Source organism: Psammomys obesus, unplaced genomic scaffold (assembly GCF_907164565.1).
Source record: "Psammomys obesus unplaced genomic scaffold, mPsaObe1.curated_primary_1811, whole genome shotgun sequence".
In the NCBI taxonomy this organism is placed as follows: domain Eukaryota; kingdom Metazoa; phylum Chordata; class Mammalia; order Rodentia; family Muridae; genus Psammomys; species Psammomys obesus.
In genome coordinates, this window is record NW_026596046.1 from 6,164,954 (window position 1) to 6,184,680 (window position 19,727).

Consider the following 19,727-nt stretch of genomic DNA (forward strand, 5'->3'; position numbering starts at 1 on the left):
TCCAGAGGACCAGGAGCCACATGTTGGCTCACAGCCACCTGTAACTCCTAGCTCATGAGATCCAGTGCCTTCTTCTGGCCTCCATGGGTACTGCATGCACTTAACACACAGACATAACTGCAGGCAAAACACCCACATGTATAGAATGAAAGCAAATTACTTAAAAGAAAATGAATCAATCTCCTTACTCTTGGATTTGGCAGTCGAGTCACAGTATATAAAAGCATGAACTACAACAGGAAAACAGTAGATACACTGAACTTCATCATAATTAAGACCTTTTGTACATTCAAGGACATTAGAAATAGAAGACAATGTACATATTGAGAGAAATACTTAGAAAAACACATGGCAGATAAGGATCTAGCACCCAGAAGATAAAAGAACTACTGTAACTCAGTAACAAAAGGCTACTCAAAGACGGAATAATGATAAAAGAGTATATGCTAGAGATAGAACTCCAATGCCACCTTAAAGGCTTGGGTCACAGGGTGCTGCTATCCAGAGGCAGTGAGTCTTTAGGTCACAGGGAATGTCAGCTTTAGGAGAACTGAGTCCCTGCCTTCCTCCTCCTCCTCTCTCATTCTTTCTACTGTTGCTACCCAATCACAAGAGGAACAGTTGTACTTCACAACACACTCACCACCATTATCACCCAGCACTCCCACTGAGTTCTTAATGATCACTCATTTGTGGACTAGAACCTTTAAAACCACAAGCCAAAATAAACCTTTTCTACGTTGGTTATCCAGGTATTTTTCTACAGCAATAGAAAGGCAACAAACACAATATACGAATGCTGCTTAACATTATCAGCCTCCAAGAGGTGCAAATCAAACCCACAACTACCCATAACCACTAGGTAGGACAGTTATATCATCACCACCAAAGACAATGAAAATGACAACATAATGGAAAATACCAAATGTTTCTAAAGATGTAAAGAATCTAGAACTCCAGGCTGCTGGGTGAGGAAGAATCAGCTTTCTGCAGAGATGCCCTCCTCCAAACATACATCCCAAAGATACTTGCACTCTGCAGCTTTTTTGCTCCAGCTCCTTGATTTCACTTCCACCTCTCCCATAGCTGAATCCCTGCTTCCTCTTCTGACTCCTCCTTCCCTGGCTGGCAGGAAGTCCAGCCCTATCCTCTTCCCTGCTCAGTGACTGGCTATAAGATGCTTTATTGGCCTATCAGTAGACAACTCCAGAACAGTGTTTACTTATCACTGAGACAGGAGATTCTCAGAACAGGATTGCAACCAGATTTGGGACGGTGGGGAGGGGAGAACTACAGAAAGCAGCATTTGAACTATCCAATAACCTTATGCCTACATCTTCCCCTTTTAGTCCAATAAAAGGCTCTTTCTCTTACAATAACAAAATATATGTAACAATAATTATGAAAATTATTAGATAAGATTTACATTTGTATATATCTGGTACCCTTGAATAAACTATTTTACTATCAATTTCTATCATCCTAAGCAACTTAAGTTTACCTGTAAGACTATAACTATCTAGTCTTCAACCCCATCAAAGACTTAAGAAGGAATAAATATTATCTAAATATATAGGCAGTGCAGGCAGGCAGCTTCCAAAAGTATAAAAATGACAGAAATATTTGGCTACCTGGACAGTTCCTCAAAATTTCTCTATAATATTGGCGAATGATCTTCAGCTTTCTGACTCAGAATATTGGACGGACTTTTCAGTGAAGTAGGAATTATAAAGGACTTGCCTACCTTGTCCTTACAAAGCTCGGTAGTCAACTCAAATGCATCCAGTTTGTCCTGTTTGGACAGTATTTTGTCTGTAATTGACACAAGGGCATTTTCTCACCCAGGGGCTAGCTGGCTACCTGTGAAGCCTTTGATGCTCTTCGAAGTAGAACAGGGTGCTGCCAGGAGCAGACCTGTCTCATTGTCAAAAAAGCCTTAAGTCAATAAAATTTTTAAATGCCATACTTATGGATCTCTGAGGTTTTTGAAAACCATTTCTCTCTGTTATCTTATTTGAATTGCTGGTTTCTAACTATTTTTTGTTAATCTTGGAAACATTTTTGTAATTAACTAAACTAGTATCTAACATGACTATGAGTTTGATTGTCTGACTGCTAATAGGCATTCCTTAATTATCCTACACAGTTGTTAATACCAGCTTTTAAAAAGTCTAGACTTTAACACTGTAGTTTTAAGAATTACATAGGTATATTACCTTATCATGTTCGAATAAAATATAATCTCTTTTGTTTTGTTTTGTTCTTTCAAGTCATGGTTTCTCTGTGCAGCCTTGGCTGTCCTGGACTAGCTTTGTAGACCAGGTTGGCCTCAAACTCACAGAGATCCACCTGCCTCTGTCGACTGGGATTACAGGTGTGCATCACCATGCCCAACTACCAAAATATAACCTTAAATCTGTATTAATATCCAAAGATCTATACCAATGTAATATTTTTTGCTTATTAATGTTCTTTGGTCTAAAAGTAAATTCAATAGTCTACCATCTTATTTATCATTCCTATAACCAAACCTTTTAAAATAATAACAAATATCTATCATCCATACAATACCCAAAAAACATCCACCCCTTCTTGGTAATGAGGCATATTTCTCTTAAATGTCTTCCTGCTAATTTGGGACATAGTTTTTTTTTTTTTGTTTTGTTTTGTTTTTTTTCAGGGCCCAAGAAAATTGGGATAGTGTCAGCCTTAAAAAAGCTAGCTGTAATTTTTGCTGTTAGTCCGTGTGTGTTGAAAGTTCAGAGCCTAACTGAAGTCCTGACTAGAACAGTCTGTGATGCTGTATGATCTAGCTGGCTTTTTTGAAATTGTTCCAGATGCAGATTTCTGAGAAAACAGTTATTGAAGCTATCAGTGAGGCAGGATCACCTGGGCTTCTTGTCTTTGGTAGTGTCTGGTCCTCTTTCTCTGAAAAATATACAAACTTTCAAAGGTATTATGTATTTTTGTTTTAATATATGCATGGCTATGCACTGAGCACAGTTCAGTTCAAGATGATTCTGTTAAATAAAATTTTATCTATGCCATTTAAAAGAATGACATCATAAATCCTGAGGAGTCTATAGCCAAAGATTTATTGACCATGCATAGCTGAAGTCCTGCTAGAGACATTGTCATGTCTCACTCAGACTCAGAGCTGTTCCCATGTGAAGGGCTCAGCAAATTATGTTACCTGGCCTGTTTGGTCTTTTTGATTTCCATCCATCTGTCTGCAACCAAGATCTTTAGGAGGTCCCTCCCTCTCCCTGTCAAATCTGATTTGGATAGAATACAAAGCTTTGTTTTTCCTGTTGAGAAAAGAGCATATACTCCTCTTCAATGAAACACATTTTCTGTCTTCTACTTTGGAATTAGGACCATTACATGCAGATCTAATTCAGCAGTCCTTTTAAAAATCCAGTGTATCTTAGCAGGTGTGCTGTTTGTCTGATTTAAAAATTTTTAAATCAATAAATCATTATTTAATCTATCTTGGGAAGACATTATACTCCTCTTTTGTTTTATGACCAACTCTTAAAAAAAATGTTGTTACATCTTTTTATAATTGTTTGACCCATAGGATTACAATTTTTACAGTTTTTATGTCATGTCTAAAAATTCATAGTATTTCAATGTATATACAAGCTGAAGCATCATAAGCTCCAATTTGCAAAGGCATGTCCAAGACAGTCAGTCACAATCTCTAACAAATGTATAACCTTAGAATTATGCTATCCAGAATTTAAGGCAAAAACCCATTGGAACTCTGAATATGAACCTATGGCATGGTACATATATTTCATCTCCCTAATCTGTAAAATGGAACACATAAGCCATTGTATGACCTCGTTTCAAGACAACACCAAACAGGATCTGTACTTTTCTTTTAGCATATAAACCTTCAACCAGTAACTGAACCTTGACAATACACATACAATATCCAGTTTGACCATGCTGGCCTATTGCTGAAGCCTTTCTATCCCATATGTCAGTGGGCTGTTATTCTATAATTTCTTCAAGCCTTTTTGTTTTGTTTTGTTTTGTTTTCATTTGGAAATATCTCTTTTGGTGTTAATATAAGCTCCTGATTGGATTTCTCTGAAAGTTTCCTATTTTGATTCAAAGTTTCCTCCATGCTCTATTCTATGGCCTTTAATTTAGCATCTATTTTTTCAGTCTCTCCTTTTTCTAAGTCTGTTTTATTTTGATCTCTCCCAAAGAGGATATACAAAACTGAAATTGTCACTGAAAAAATTTGTATGCTTAAGAGAAACAAACTCAAATAGAATACAGAAGCACCATGTCATTGATTTTTTTTTTCAAAATAGAAAATAATCATCTTCTTTAAGCTCAAAACGTCTCCCTAAGGACATTACTTTCTTATAGTCAAACTAGACATGATCCCTTATCAGTTCAGTTGCCTGAGGCTGTTCTGTCTGTCTCTGTCTCCTGCTTTCAGGGAGAAGCTTTTCTTTTCTGCCTCCCTCACTGTATCCTGAGCCCTCCCCAATTCTGAGAAGTTATTTGATCCATAAGTGTTTGCTCTTGTGGCCTGCATGAGTCAGGCCAGCAAGAGACCCTTCTCCAAAGTATTTAGCTTCCTGCCTTGGCTAGAAAAGTATGTTTTGAGAGTTTGTTTGTATTAAAGAACAATTTTCTCCCCCCCCTCCCTTAGGGAGGGCTAAAAGAACAGCCCCTTTGCAATTTGTTTTAGGTTTTGGTTTTTTTTTTTTTTTAAGCTGCCTGGAGGCCTTTGTTATACTGGGGCGTCTGTTTGATCAGGAAGCTGTGAGCTCCTGCCTTAAAAACTGTGGTTGTTCTCTTAATGAACAGAAGAAACTGTTCTGTAGTTTACTTTCTATGTGAGTTTGGACCCACATTGGGCGCCAAAATGTTTATTTTATAAAACTGTGTTTGTTTCTCTTATTTTCTTTCTTAACCCAGCTATCACACAAATAATTGAGACTCTATTATAGTATTTTAATAAGCTTCACAGCATAATAAGTGAGCAGTTATTAATCTATTCTTAACCTTCTAAGCTAATTTGGCTTCCTCCCAACATACATCCCAAAGATACTTGCACTTCTTAGCTTTTTTGCTCCAGCTCTTTGATCTCACTTCCACCTCTCCCATGGCTGAATCTCTACTTCCTCTTCTGAGTCCTCCTCCACTGGCTGGCAGGAAGTCCAGCCCTATTATCTCCCCTGCTCAGCAATTGGCTGTAAGCTACTTTATTGGCATATGAGTGGAAAACTGGGGAACAGTTTTATTTATCACTGAGGCAGGGAGGTCTCAGAACAAGGATTGCAACCAGATATGGGGGTTACAGAAATTAGCATTTGAACTACACAATAACGTTATACCTACAGGGGAGGGTGGAAATAAATTATGTCAATACAACGTACACATATTTACATTCTTAAAACACTTAAAATTAAAAATTAACAAAGGTTGGTAGTGGTGGTACACACCATTAATCCCAGCACTCAGGAGGCAGAGGCAGGTGAATCTCTGAGTTCAAGGACGTCCTGGTCTACAGTGAGAGTTCTAGGACAGTCAGTGCTATGCAAAGAAGCCCTGTCTCAAAAACATTTTTTTATATTAAAAATAAACTAACTGGTAACATGGATGCTATGACCTGACACCACCATGTAGTTGTAGTCTTGTGACCCACCTTTGACCAGTGCTCTTTTATACCACCTTCACTTCCTGTTTTCCTTCAAGCTGCTCCAGTATTGATACAGCTTCTACTTTAAGTAGAACATCTACTCTAAAAAGCCACAGGTAGAAAACTCACACCTGCCCTCTAAGATAAGATGCAATCAAAACTCAGGTGCTCTCTCTATAGAGTATACAATAAACTTCAGGCTATGTGCTGAAGGGATGTATGAAACACAAATGTGACTAGATTTGAGTCTTATCCCCAAAACTTAACTATGTAGACACAAGTAAGTAATGTGAAGAAAAATCCTAAAATATAAAACTGCTACTGGTTCTAAGCATAAGGAACATTGTCTCCTGTGAGGGACAAGGAGAATTAAGTGTGTGACTTTCCTAGCCATCGACTTTTCTCACCTTAACTTGGTCTACAAAGAAGCCATTTATGTCAACAACATAAACATAGTTGCCATCATAATAAATCAAAATATTTAGAATCTATATGCCAATCATCTTTAATTACTTTTAAAGTATCTATTTAAAAAGAAAATAACCAGATATAAAAGTACATGCCTTTTTTTATTTACAATTAATACTTAAAGATCCTCAGCTGCCACCTGCTCCCTCACCCTCTCCAGTCATCTACAACTATCATCACTAGTCTTTTATCAATGCCTTATTCATCTATAAATGTGGGATAATGAAAGTGCCTGCATCAAAGCATTGTTTTCAGGATTAAATAACACTTACAAATTGCTTAGAACAATGTCTAGCTTTTGTTGTCAAGCAAATGCCTTGGTAAAGATTCAAAAAAAATTAGCTGCTATTAGGTTTTAACCAACATAATAATGGACATTTGTGAAAACAAGTATTCATCACATAACCATGTTAGCATATGAGGAATATCCTTGTTTCTGGCTTTTCTTCCTTATCGGTATACAACTTTACTAGACAGGGTCTAAACCACCAAAAGAAATGTGAACTTAATTTCTACTCCACTAGTGAATTACAATATCTTCTTATAGTCTCTAAATAATCTTTAACAGGAGATATTCATTTTTGTGTGTGATATATATGTGTATGTATGTCCATGTGTGCACAGGTGCTCATGTATGCACACATGTCTTCCTCAATCAGGATCTCTCAATGAATATGGATCTTATCCATTCAGCTAGGATGCTTGGCTAGCAAGCTCCTGGATTCCTACCTCCCCAGGGTGCTGGGATTGGCACATGTCACCCATACTTGTCCATCAGTGCTGGTAGGAGGAACTCACCTCCTCACATTTGCTCAACAAGTACTTTCCTGACTGACACATCTCCCCAGTCCCCAAGGCCACACCTCCTAGGCCTCCCCCAAACAGGGCTACCAATTGGGAACCAAGCATTCAAATACCAGAGACTATGGCATGTACAGAAAAGTTCTTTGAAACATTTTCTAAAGTAAATTTTAGGGCCCAAAATCATGATATTTCCTATCTGCTTTTGTTTTTTATAGTTCTTGTTTTGGATTGGTTTGGTTTGAAACAGGGTCTTGCTATGTATGACCCTCCTGCCTCAGCCTCCTAAGTGCTGAAATTACAGGAGTGTACCTCTGTGTGTATCCCTAACTATTCTTGTATTCACCCCTTAATTACATAATTGGGTTCCTATATAAATTAGCTCATATTACATTGAAAAATAGTTGGACAATTTCTTAGGTATACAAATAAAGATAATACAATATCATGAACTAACTCTACTTCAAAGTATTCTAAAATAAAATATATCTACCTTTTGACCCAGCATTCATCCTTTTGAGAATTTCCTAAATGAAGTACATACATAAATACAGGGACATATCTAACTAACCTAGAGATATTATAAAGAACAAAGAGGAATTTGAAGTGAGTAGAACTTATTTTTATTATTAAGAAAGGAAAACCACATACAGAAATAGACTAGAGTTATAGAAATGTAAGCAAGGAATGTCTGAATGCTGCATCTAGCCTAAAATTTACATTGAAGTCCTCATCCCCCAGTATTAGGATCTTGGGCCTTTGGGAAGTGATTATGAAAACAGAGCCAGCACGAATGGAATAAGTAACCTTATAAAAACAGGTCCAAGGAAGATCCCTTGACATCCAACTATATGAAGACACAGTAAGAAGGCACCATGTAAACAGAAGCAAGCTGGCCCTCAACACAGCACCTTGACCCCAGACTTCATATTCAGGAGAATGAACACTGCACCTATTTCAGATTAATTTGTCCAGGAACACATGCCTCATGTATAAAACTAGTATGACAAACTTTTTAGGAAAGTTCAAAATACAGAAAGGTTCAATTACTAAAAAACTGCAGGCCAGCACAAGTAACAAATTTAGGCATGAGATTGAAATCAGGTAAAATGATAACCATAAAATTAAAGTAAATTCATTTAAAATGGGGACCACATTTTACAATAAGCAGTGGGACTAAAACAGTGGTTAGAACATTCTCTTCCTAAATTTAAAGTTTCTTTTTTTACATATAATAGGTTAAAATGAAGAATTTGTGCTTACTCTTAGAACATAAAGAGTGAAACGTTGCTTCAGTGTAAAAATTTTTTTCTTGACCCAACTGTATGACATCCCAATGCAAGATCACTGATTTTCAACAAGGCAATCGCAAAGGCTTTGTTTTATTATCTCACAAAGGCTTCTTTAAACTTTCCAACTATCTATTAATATTTGGATCTTCAAATCATTCTCTTTTTTTAAATTTTATTTATTTATTTAACTCAGAATTGGGCTTGGCTGCTTTAAATACAGCAAAAGCGCAGGCCATGAGATGTGCTTGCTGATTGAAGAAAGACTAATTTTCTCAGTAGTGTATCAGAGACTATTTCACTCTCCTGCACATCCCTTCGGAAGCCTAAGTGCAGACTTTAGGTAATGAGTGCATAACTACAGAGAGGCCCGTGGCCTGCATGTATCACCCTTGCTCAAAGCAGCATGGACATATAAAATACTATCTTGGTCAGGACCACATTTATAGGAGGTATTAATGTAATATAATACTATACCAAGGTGGTAAGAGAGTTCCTTTTCATATAGAGCCTCTCCAGGTGTTGCAGCCCTTCATCTTTCAGTAACTCCAATGGGAAATGGTGCAGATTCCTGTAATTTAAGAACAAATTCTTGTGCTTTTCCAGCCTGGCCACAGAGATCGTCTTACAGAGTTCGGACGCCATGACTGAACATGTCCGACCAGGCGTGCTGCAGCACTACATCTTGTCAAAATTGGTCCATTTCTATAAAAAGGAAAAAAAAAATTAGTCACTGTACGATTTCTTAAAGAACTGTATATAAATCTGTCAGCCTACAGAGATAGAACACAACACTAAAAAGATGTTACACTTTTTAACCTCCTTCTGTGACAACTAATTTTTTGCACATATTTAGGCTATTAAAATAACAATAGTAGTCGGATTAAACAATATTTACTACTTACTAGAAATAGACCTAACTGGAGAAAAACTCTGTTGGACTTAAGGTAGGAATCTTTATCTATGAGAACAGAGACCAGTTTCTGGTTTTGGTTTTTTAAGACAGTTTCTCCTGTAGCTATGAGTGCTAGGGATTACAGTTCTATGACAACCTCTTTGTTTCTGCAGTACTGACATCAAACCCAGCGCTCTGTGCATGCCGGGAAAGCACTCTATCAATGGCTCAGCATCCCCAGATCCCAGAGACAAGATGCACAGCATGACTGAAAAAAAGTTATTAAAAAATCAAGCACAGGCGGGTGTGGTAGTGCACCTATGCCTTTAATCCCAGCACTCAGGGAGGCAGAGGCAGTTAGATCACTGTGAGTTCAAGGCCAGCCTGGTCTACAAAGCAAGTCCAGGACAGCCTAGGCTACACAGAAAAACCCTGTCGCAAAAAAAAAAAAAGCCTAAAAATCAATCAATCAATCAATCAAACAAACAAACAAAAATGCAGCAGGTCAAATTTTTCATCTGAAATATGAAATAAGACAGCTCATCTCAAACATATATTATTTCTATATATATCAACAAGCTTAACTCCTTTCCTTCTACTTCCTTTATTTTTTGTATCTTTTTCTTTACTTTTGCAGATTTATCAGAAATAGCAAAGGAAGTGGTCCAAAGTCACTAGTCCAAAATACTCCACTAGGAACAAGAACCCTGTGTGATCCAATTATAAATCTCTCTGGGTCTTAGGTAACTCATGTAGACATATTGTTAATATGTTAGTTAAACTGACAAGAAAAGGAGGCTATATTTGAAATCTTCTAGACACAGGATGAACAAGTCTCACTATTAACACATGAGGAAACAAACTCAGGCTTCCAGAATTTGTCAAATGTGGAACGGCTCATAAGAAATTAAAAGCAAAAATCTGACACCAGGTCCAGTGGATTTCAAAGTGTGGTTTCTTTACAATGAAGCACAGGATTCCAGAAGACATTAGGAACATTAGGAAATGAAAGTACACAACAGTTTTGCTCAGAAAGTCAATTTTCCTAGATACCCCTTCTAGTTCTTTATTGAAACAGAAAAAGAAAAGGATAAAGTTTCCATTGTTTTGTTCATTTTAAGAAAATAATTCTCATTCATTAAGCATCACATGAAGGCTTTCGATAAGCAGAGTTTAGAACTTTGGGGTTACTTTTTATCATTTTCAAACTCTTCTTGGCTCAGAAGACCAGTTGCCATCTTACTTCAAAGTGTAGTCTACGAGCATTCAATAACAGCTCCAGGTCAACCTAGGAATTTAATACTTTCCCATATTTATTCTATCTGTTTTCCTTCTCGTTTATTGTCAGGCACCTGATCTCTGGACATCTTATGTCATTAAATAAAGTGAAGGGAATTACAGGCCTGACAGCATCTATGCTTCTGGGTAATTCTTCACTGAGTAAGCTGGGAGTGGTGTAGATGACTCACAACATTTCTGACCACCAATCACCTCTCCAAATTCTCCTGTCTCGGCAAATGCAGGGGAGGCACCTTTCCATCCACGCAGCAGCTCAGCTCAGAACGCCACCCTCTCCAGCACAGCTTCTTCAAGCAATCACAAGGCCAGAGCGTCTCTTTCTGAAACACATCTCAGTTCCAGCCACACCCATCTCTCCATCTGCCATCCCTGGGCCTCATGTGTCCACTTTCATCACTTCCAACATATCAATCACAGCAATGAGCCTCTGACAATGTACTCATAATTGCATCTCTCCCTCTCAGGCTCATGTTACTAAACAAACCCTTTAGCAACTCCTTATTGAGAAAAGCAAAGTCTTCCTGAGCTCTTGACCATCGGGCCCAACCTGCCTGTCCAGCCTCCTCTGCCACATTCACCAAGTTCCTGACCTCTCTTAATCCTGGGATCTACCAAACTCCTCCAAGCACTTGCTGTTTTCCTCTTAGCCTGGAAACAGCCTCTTTCCCCTAGAAGATTTCAACATAAAACTCACTTCCCTATCCCAAACTAATTATTTCCTTGGTTTTCTTTCAGAACAAGCCAGTTCAGTTTTTACAATTTGGTGTGTGTGTGTATTATGTATATATGCACAAACCTGTTTACTGCCACTTTGGATAAGAGTTTGTAAATCCTAAGGCCAGAGAGATATTGCTGCTTTCTTCATATCTGCATGTCTGCACAATACTGCAGTATCCAAAATGCTTTTCGCTTTCTGACAGCTAGTAAGTGGATGAGATCAGAACAGCTGTTACAATGTCAATTTTTCATCTACCCATTGAGATCACTCATAGACTAATTAAACTTGCTACCTGTGTTATGTTGTGCAGGCAATTCAACTGGCCTTTCCTGAGGGACCCTGAGGGTCCTGACAGCGTCCTAGGTCAGTACCTGCATCCTATGATATCATCTGGGCCAGGTAAATAGTGACCTGTTGGCCACGCCCCCCTTCCCTCTCTCTGTTGGGACACCCCTCCCCCCACCATGTCTGTCTGTCTCTCCATCTCCAACCAATAAACCTCACTAGATTTAAAACTGGCTGTGTGCATGGCATTTTTATATAAATACTAACAATCTGCCTTAAAGATCTTTATCCTTACAGCCAAGCAGTACAGCAGGCATTAATTAATCGGCTTTACAGACGAGGCATTTTGCCACCACTGGAATGCAGGGGGTTCTAAGTCCAAAGTCTGGGTACCACTTTACCTGTAACACAGCTTTTTACAAATGTAAAATGTAAGCGATGTGTCATCATTATGGGGTAGCCAAAGACTGCACAAATGGAAGGTTTTCCTTTTGCAAAGTAAAAACTATACTCAAAATCTCCACTCACTGTAACCAAATGGCTTTTTCTGCACGCTCCACCTGTTACTGGTTGTCTCAAAAGCATCTATTAAGCTCTGCTGAAATGCATCTTGCTATAGATTGGGAAATAAGGTGTATACAGATGAAATCCAAAACCTTCCAAAATCAACAATACTCTTGGTTTTCCCAATATGCACTCATTGGCAATACAGCCTTTCAAAGGCTAGTTTTCCTTCCCCTTTCACAACTTAATCGCCTCCTGCCCACAGTTAATGTAAATAATGTAGATCGTATTAACTATATAAGCTGCACCTAAAGTTTTCTGAAGTCCAATACCACTCAATCTTCTCAGCAGAAACAGAACAATCCCCCAACTTAAGAACGTCCCCATTTTAAGCACAAGCATTTTAAAGAGTAGTCCCTGCCTGACACTCCAGTACTTGAGTTGACAGAATACACAATCCGACTTCCTAACACTAGAGATTAGAGACTTACAAACTGTAGAAGCATTTGTGTAAAAGGCTGTTTTCTCCATGAGAAAAGCTACCAGATGTCTTGGTTTGGCCTGAATTAGTTGGATTCTAAGGTCGGAAGAATTTGGGAGCCCAGGGGCAGGGAAGATGATACGGGGATACCAGGGGCCGTGGAGGACACGGCAGCCGTGGGGACCCTAGGCCGGACAGCACGCAGTCCCTCTCGCAGAGGCCCGGGCGCTTCTGTGGCGGCGGGGATGAAAGGTCCCCGGCGGAGCCGCGCCGGTAGCCTCGACCTGTGAGCCCGGAGATGGGGCACTCACCTCGGCGCCCGCTGACCAGCACTCCGTGGCCCAGGCTGAGCTGGAAGGCAGCCCTGAAATAGAGGGAGGGCGGGGCTGCGGGGGCGGAGCCTGCGGCGGGGCGGGCCGGACTAACGTGAGTAGGGTGCGGGGGAGAAGGGGCCTGCGGAAAGAAACCTCGCGATAGTTCGCCTCGGTTCCAGCCGGCTGACGATAGGCGCAACAAGAGACCCATTTTCAGAGCAAGGCGCTCATTAGCGCGTCTTCCTGCAGCGTCCCGGCCGTATCTCTGCCCTGGCTTCCGGCTTCCGGCCTGCAGCTGGATGTCCAGAAAGTGGGGGTTCTGCACTGTGTCTTGAGGGATCGTGTAGCCCGTTGCCAGCCTCAGGAGACGCCAGTAACTTGCCTGTTCTTTCATTCATCCATTCATTCCCCTCTCAGCCTTCTCATTGACGGATGCCAACAATAAAACGACGCCAAGTGATTATATTCCTAAGAGCTTTGCAGAATCTCGCGTTTGCCTTAACAGCAATCCCGGCTACTGTTACACCACCAGTCTGACATTTTATCAGAAGCCATATCGGGCTTACATAACGCAAGTAAGTCGAGTCAACAAGCAGAACTTAAGCACTGGATTTAAGGTCTCGAGAAGTTCACTGATAGGTGCCGAAGATAGTATACGCGTGGCCTAGGCATGGTGGTGCATGCCTGAATCCCAATGTTCTAAAGGTGGAGACATCAGGAGTTAAGGCCAACCTCAGCTACGAGAGACAGTCTCATAACTAAAAATTTAAAAAGAAACACAGGCTCTAGTGTAAGAAATAACTAAGGACAATCACAGTTTAGTAAAACAATCTGGCAGTTCCTAGCACGGCTAAGTAGGCAGTCATAAATACTTCAAGACAGAAAAAAAACTGATTGTTCTGATGGAGCAAGTGTACAGGCCCTACCTTTCTGAGGCTAAGGCGGGAGGTTCACAAGTTGAGGACCAATCTGGTGAGCTAATAAGTTCCAATCTCAAAAAAGTATTTCAAAAAGAAAGGGGCAGGTATGCAGCTCAGTAGAGGCACGAAGTTCAGTGCCCAGTACCGGGAAAGAAAAATAAAATATTCTTTTCAATGCCATGCACATCGATGCAACAACTTTCAACTTTTTTAAATTCCTCTAAGACTTCCTCTTTATTGTTTGATGAACCTCATTCATGCATATGATGTGCTTTGATCAAATCCATCCTTCCATTAAAACCTATTCTTTGTCCTTCAAAAAAAATTATGAGCCAGACAGTCGTGCCCCTGCCTTTAATCCCAGCACTTGGAGACAAAGGTAGATGGAAGAAGTCAGGCGAATCAAGGCCAGCCTGGTCTACAGAGTTCCAGGACAGCCAGGGCTACATGAATAAACCCCGTCTCAACAACAACAACAACAAAAAGGCTATTATTTTGCATAGATGGTTCTTTTTAAGCATCCTCAATTCTATCTCTATCTATCTATCTATCTATCTATCTATCTATCTATCTATCTATCTGTCTATCATCCTTTTGATTTTTTTGAGACAGGGTTTCTCAGGGTAGCCCTTCCTGTACTGGCCGGCCTTGAACTCAGAAATCTGCCTGCCTCTATCTCCCTAGCGCTAGGATTAAAGGTGTGTGCCACCACCACCTGAATCATCTTTAACTTTTAAATGAACTACATTTATGATAGCTTAATTGCTCTTAGAAAATAATAACTTAGAAAGCAGTTAAACTAAGTAAAAATAATAACACAACACTACAGGCAACTAAAGAATGCTGAGATCAGGAGAAAGAGCATTCCGCAAGAAGAGCACACTAATTGGTTATCTAATACCAAATGGTCAGCCCTGAAAAAACACACACACACACACACACACACACACACACACACACACACACATATACTCATATAGCAATAATGAAAGAAAAAAAAAGTCCGGGAATATGGAAGAGAGCAAGGTAGAGGTACATAGTAGGCTTGGTCAGGAGGAAAGAAAAGGAAAAATAATGTAATTATAATTTCAATAGATATGTATATATAATATTAATGTATCGACAACCACAGAAAGCTTAACAATAGAAAAACATTTTGAAGTAATGCGAGCTTTTTAATTTTTGTTTTTTTAAGACAGAAATATTTTTGGCACATTAACATGCAAATTTTGTTCATGAAAAATGAATGATGTTAAAATAGCTTTTACTCCCTCTCCAAATTGATGTTAAAATTCCTATATTGATAGTATGACCACTGTTAGAAGTCCTCTCATTTTTGTGGAGGGTCGATTTACATATTTTCATTGGACTTAAAACAGAAGGGGAAACTCTAAATGGATTTTTTTTTTTTTTAACAATCTTTGGCACCTTTTAACCTCAACAAGACAGCGATACCACTTTAAGAAAATTCCAAGCAAAAGACTGCCCCCGATCTAAAATTCCCACCTCTGGCTTCCAAGGATTGGGTTACAAAGTTCAACAAAATTCTCTTCTCCACTCCCTATTGGTGAAGGCTCTATCATTCATTCTCTGGCCTGCAGTTTTGTGAGGTACTCGGTTGCTTTACGGAAAAATGCTGTCCTACTTTGGGATGAAACTGCTCTGTTAAGGTTTGTCTGTGGTTATCGGTCTCTAGAATCATCAAACTGATACAGAGGGACCCAAATTGGCAACTCAGATTATCAAGAGAACAGTGGGGGGAAAAAAAAGGAGTCTCTCCCGGACTCGGTAAACTCACAAAGGATTTTACGACAAAGTTGGAGATACTGTGTGTTAGAGAAATTTTCCAGGTATTGTGTCTTGTTTTGCTCGATTTAAAGGAATATGAAAAGAAAACCCGAAAAAATACGGACTTGTGCTGAGGGTGGCACAGGAATGGCACAGTTCTTTTCTCTTTAGAATGAAGTTGGAAACTCGATCCCCAGGTCATCAGTGGAGTTTTGCAAGGTAAACAAGATTAGCTGTAGATTATATCTTGCTTCAGAAAATTGTGCTTTGCTGCTAATTGTTGCTTTCATGTGGATTTAAACATTCAATATTACAGTAATTTTTAAATCAAATGGATATTCATGTCTGTGCATTATAGCAGACGTAATACTCAAGCCATCAATTTAGAGAATAAAAATCACAGTTTGGGCAAATATTTGTAAAGTAGGAAATTGAGGGATGGATTTGTCTATGACCAAGCAAAGCATAATTTTGGTGTATGTGACATCAGAATCAGCAAGTGGATAAATTCTGCCCCCCCCCAAAAAAAATCTGGCATTTATATTCTCAATAAGAGATATTTTAATTTAAATATTATTTTAATTAATATTAAAATATAAAGCTCAGGAATATATTAAAATAACTGTTTCTTACACTGTCACTGTAAGTTTGCCTATGCGGCCATGAAACAGTTTTAAAATTCTAGAGGTTCATACCAAGGTTCTGGACAAAAGGGGCTCAGAGATTTTCAGTGAAAGAGTCTACATACTTTCAATGTGCAGGTGCCCATGCCAGGCACTAGGTACATCAGGAGCCCTTGGAGCCTCAGGGAGAACTTCAAAGTGCTGGTGCCAGTTTGAATTTTCAGTACATAGGGAAGAAGTAACATTCCACAGGAGTGCTGCAGCCTTGGCAGCGCGGGCGGGCTCTGACTGCAACAGGAGGTTCATGGAAAACCTTGGATAAAATGATAATAATGCTTTATTAAAAAAAAAAAAAAACACACACACAATAATTTACATGAAGAGCCAGTCACTAAAATTAAGTTCAGTTGGGGATTTTCAGTGTGAAAACTGGAATTGCAGCTTAAGATTTCTCCAGGGCAAAGGCCAGAGCTCAGTAATCTAAAATGGTGTACAGATCTGTAGTCAAATCTCTTAAGACATTTTGCTTGAGTGTCTTTATTTACCATTATTGGTTTAGGTAAACTCTGATGCATTTCCTTGTGGCCTTTGAAAAGCATTGAGCACTTTTAATTTAGCACAATGAACGTATATTGTCAGTTGTGGTGGGTTTGGTATAATTAGAACAGTAAATGTGATTTTCTTTCCCCCTGGATTCGTTCTTTCTTTGAATGTGTTTTTCGTGATTACAGTTAACTGATATCTAAAGGAATTTCCATCCCCAACCAAAAACCATGAAAGCCACTATGGGAAATGTCACTTGAGCTATGACTGGGACAAAAGTCAGTTCTTCACATCTTCAGGGAGCTGCTGTGATACCCCAGATCCTCTGCTAAGCATTCAGAAAACAAAGAGAAGGACCATCTCCTGTGAAAGAGCAAAGTACCTCAGGGACATTACCTATATCCTTGCACCAAAACTTACTTTAAGAATCTGATGCCTACATATCCTAAGATGTCCACTGGTGCTTTTTTACACAAGAAGTTCCCTTACATCTACACAGAGGCAAATAATATTGATCATTTTTATCCCTTTTATTTCCTTCTCCATCACCTTTCTCCTTCCATATAGCTAAGTTTATTTTCTGTTTATTTTCATGCTTCTATCCTTCCTACTTTCTAAACAAAAAGAAAAATTATGCCATATTTGCCTTTGTGAGACTGGCTTATTGTTCTTAACGTGATCTTCTGTTCCGTCCATTTTTCCTGCAAATGACAGAACTTTCTCTTTTTAGCTGAATAAATCTTTGTTGTGTACATATACCATTTCCTCATTAGTTGGTTCTTTGATGGGTTCTTTGATGCTGCTTCCATGACCTGGCTCTTGTGGCCCAAAAGCCCTAGTGTTCAGATGTGTCTATAGGAAGCTGGACCTATCAGTGATATCAGGAAAGGAGGTGGAGGAATCTCTAGCTATTAGAAGCAGCTCTGAGACAAGATCCCCTTCTCACATGGCCTTCTCCAATACTTACCAATTGTTACCTATCTCCTTAAGTCCCCTACATGGTACAGCCCTCAAGAAGTTGGAGAAGCAAAAGAAATGTGACAAAATAAAAGTGGCTCATGTCCCCTGTGGACAGTGACAGTGAGTGCTTACTCATACTTTCTCAGAGACTGCCATGATTCCTGTTGATATATGAATCCTTTATCTCTGTGGAATGGCCATTCCCACCCACCTACTCCATCCTTTAAGCCAAGCCAATCTGCACTGCAGGAGTTCGTTTGTTATTGTATTCATGGCCTCTTCAGCCCTGGCTTCATCCAGCTGTTAACAGGTTTTGCCCTGAGGATTTTGGCACTCCTTATGGGTAAAATCAAGAAAAATAATGAAAGGATACTTACACAATAACTGACTTTTAAACTAAATGCAATTTCAAGGGCTAAAAATATTACTCAGTAGTAGAGTGCTTGCCTAGCATACATGAGGCCCTAAGTTCAATTTCCTGGTAGGGGGTTAATTACTATAGCAGTGTTTTTACTATTTGGATTTTGCATTAAAATTTATAGGTAATATTTTTAGTGAATGTGTCGCTCGCTAAGAACAAAGACACTCCAAGTTCATAAGGAATTTCATTCATAAGGAATGAGATGATGGCTCTATCCCAGAGAAGGAGATTAATGTAAAAGACATGAAATTTCATCTATAATGTAATCTGAGAACTCTGAGGTCCATGGACCATTCCACAAATATATATATATGTATGTATGTATAGTCAGGATTCTCCACAATACAGAGATGCCATATTCTGTTTATCTGTTTGGAAGTTCACAGACATTTGGAATACATTCAGTATTTAGCTATTATGACTAACACTGCTAGGAAGATATATACAAGTTTTTGTATGGATGTGCTTCTTCAGCTGCATTGCCTTTACCTACAAGTAGATGTGTGAATCATACAGTGACTCTGTATCTAACTTTTGGAGGAAGTATTGTTCTAGGGTCTTAATTCCAACCTAAGTCCAACATAACTCATACACCAGGTCAGTGCAGAAGACAAAATTTATTGTAATCAAGATGCTACTGATTAAACAGACTGGGAGCTGAACTGTGACCCTGACAGGACATTGTACAGCATATTTAAAGGATAAAACCATAGAGCAATAGGGAGCAGCATGAGCTGTAGCATTGTCCATTCGTAGTTTGAAATAAGAGGTTGAGCAAGGGAGTTTTCATCAATCAGGAAAGCAGTAGGTCCCTGGGCCTGGGAACATGAACTTGTTTGATCCTGCCACAAGATGAAGAAGTTGTCCCTCAGATGTCTGAACTCAGACAACTGTTTCCTCATAGCAGGATCTGTTCAGCTATTGGGAAGTCCCCCGATTCTCTAGGGCCTGGGACCTTGAACTTAGTTTCTCCAGATGATTAAATAGAGTCTGAAAATGAAATGGTAGTATTTAGAATGAGTTTCTTTTGCCTTTTTTCCAACAGAATCACAGCTGTTTTCCAAGGCGGGTACAACTTCATAGTCTCAACAGTAGCATATGAGATCTCTGACTTCTCCACACCCTCCCCACTGCTTCATATATTTGGGTTTATTGTTGTTATTATTACTATTATTGTCCAAATTCGGTGCATATGAATGACTACTTCCTTGTGATTTTGATAATGACTAATGATATTAACCACATGTATTTCTTAGCTCTCCATACATTTTCCTTGTTTAAAAAAATGTCTATTCAGATACTTGGCCTAATTTTCAATTGTGTTGAAATTGTCATTTAATTAATTGTCATTTCATTGGCAATATTCTTTTTTTTTCCCAATCTTTTTTTAAAATTTTTTTTAATTTTGTTTTTTTCTTATCAGTTACATTTTATTAACTCTGTATCCCAGCCTTGTCCCGATCCCTCATTCCCTCCCAGTCCTTCCCTCCCTCCCTCATCTCCACCGTGCCCCTTGCCAAGTCCACTGATAGGGGGGACCTCCTCCCCATTCATCTGATCCTCTTTTATCAGGTATCTTCAGGACTGGCTGCAAAGCTCTCCTCTGTGGCCTAACAGGACTGCTCCTCCCTTGGGGGGTGGGGAGGCCAAAGAGCCAGTCATTGAGTTCCTGTTAGAAATAGTCCCTGTTCCCCTCACTATGGTAAACCAATTGGTTACTGAGCTACCACAGGCTACATCTGAGCAGAGG

At 39.2% G+C, this 19,727-nt stretch overlaps 2 protein-coding genes across 9 annotated transcripts in view; one reads left to right on the plus strand and one right to left on the minus strand.

The window, feature by feature from the left end:
- The window catches only part of Lrrc28 (leucine rich repeat containing 28), a 118,725-nt gene extending 105,930 nt beyond the window's left edge, over positions 1-12,795 (minus strand). For all 3 annotated transcript variants that reach the window (XM_055623527.1, XM_055623526.1, XM_055623525.1), the window contains exons 1-2: positions 12,720-12,795; positions 8,704-8,931 (exon numbers count right to left, since the gene is read on the minus strand). In XM_055623527.1, the coding sequence (XP_055479502.1) occupies positions 8,704-8,871 (168 nt within the window). In that variant the 5' untranslated portion in view covers positions 8,872-8,931; positions 12,720-12,795. The remainder of the gene's footprint in view (positions 1-8,703; positions 8,932-12,719) is intronic.
- A 384-nt stretch (positions 12,796-13,179) lies between these two features.
- Ttc23 (tetratricopeptide repeat domain 23) overlaps positions 13,180-19,727 on the plus strand; it is a 93,530-nt gene continuing 86,982 nt past the window's right edge. Inside the window, exons 1-2 of one of the 6 annotated variants that reach the window (XM_055623663.1) lie at positions 13,234-13,297; positions 15,602-15,649. The gene's annotated coding sequence lies outside the window, so the exon portion shown is untranslated. Of the gene's footprint in view, positions 13,298-15,239; positions 15,493-15,601; positions 15,650-19,727 lie in introns of those variants that run through there. The other 5 variants (XM_055623662.1, XM_055623664.1, XM_055623667.1 and 2 more) reach the window with 5 other exon arrangements.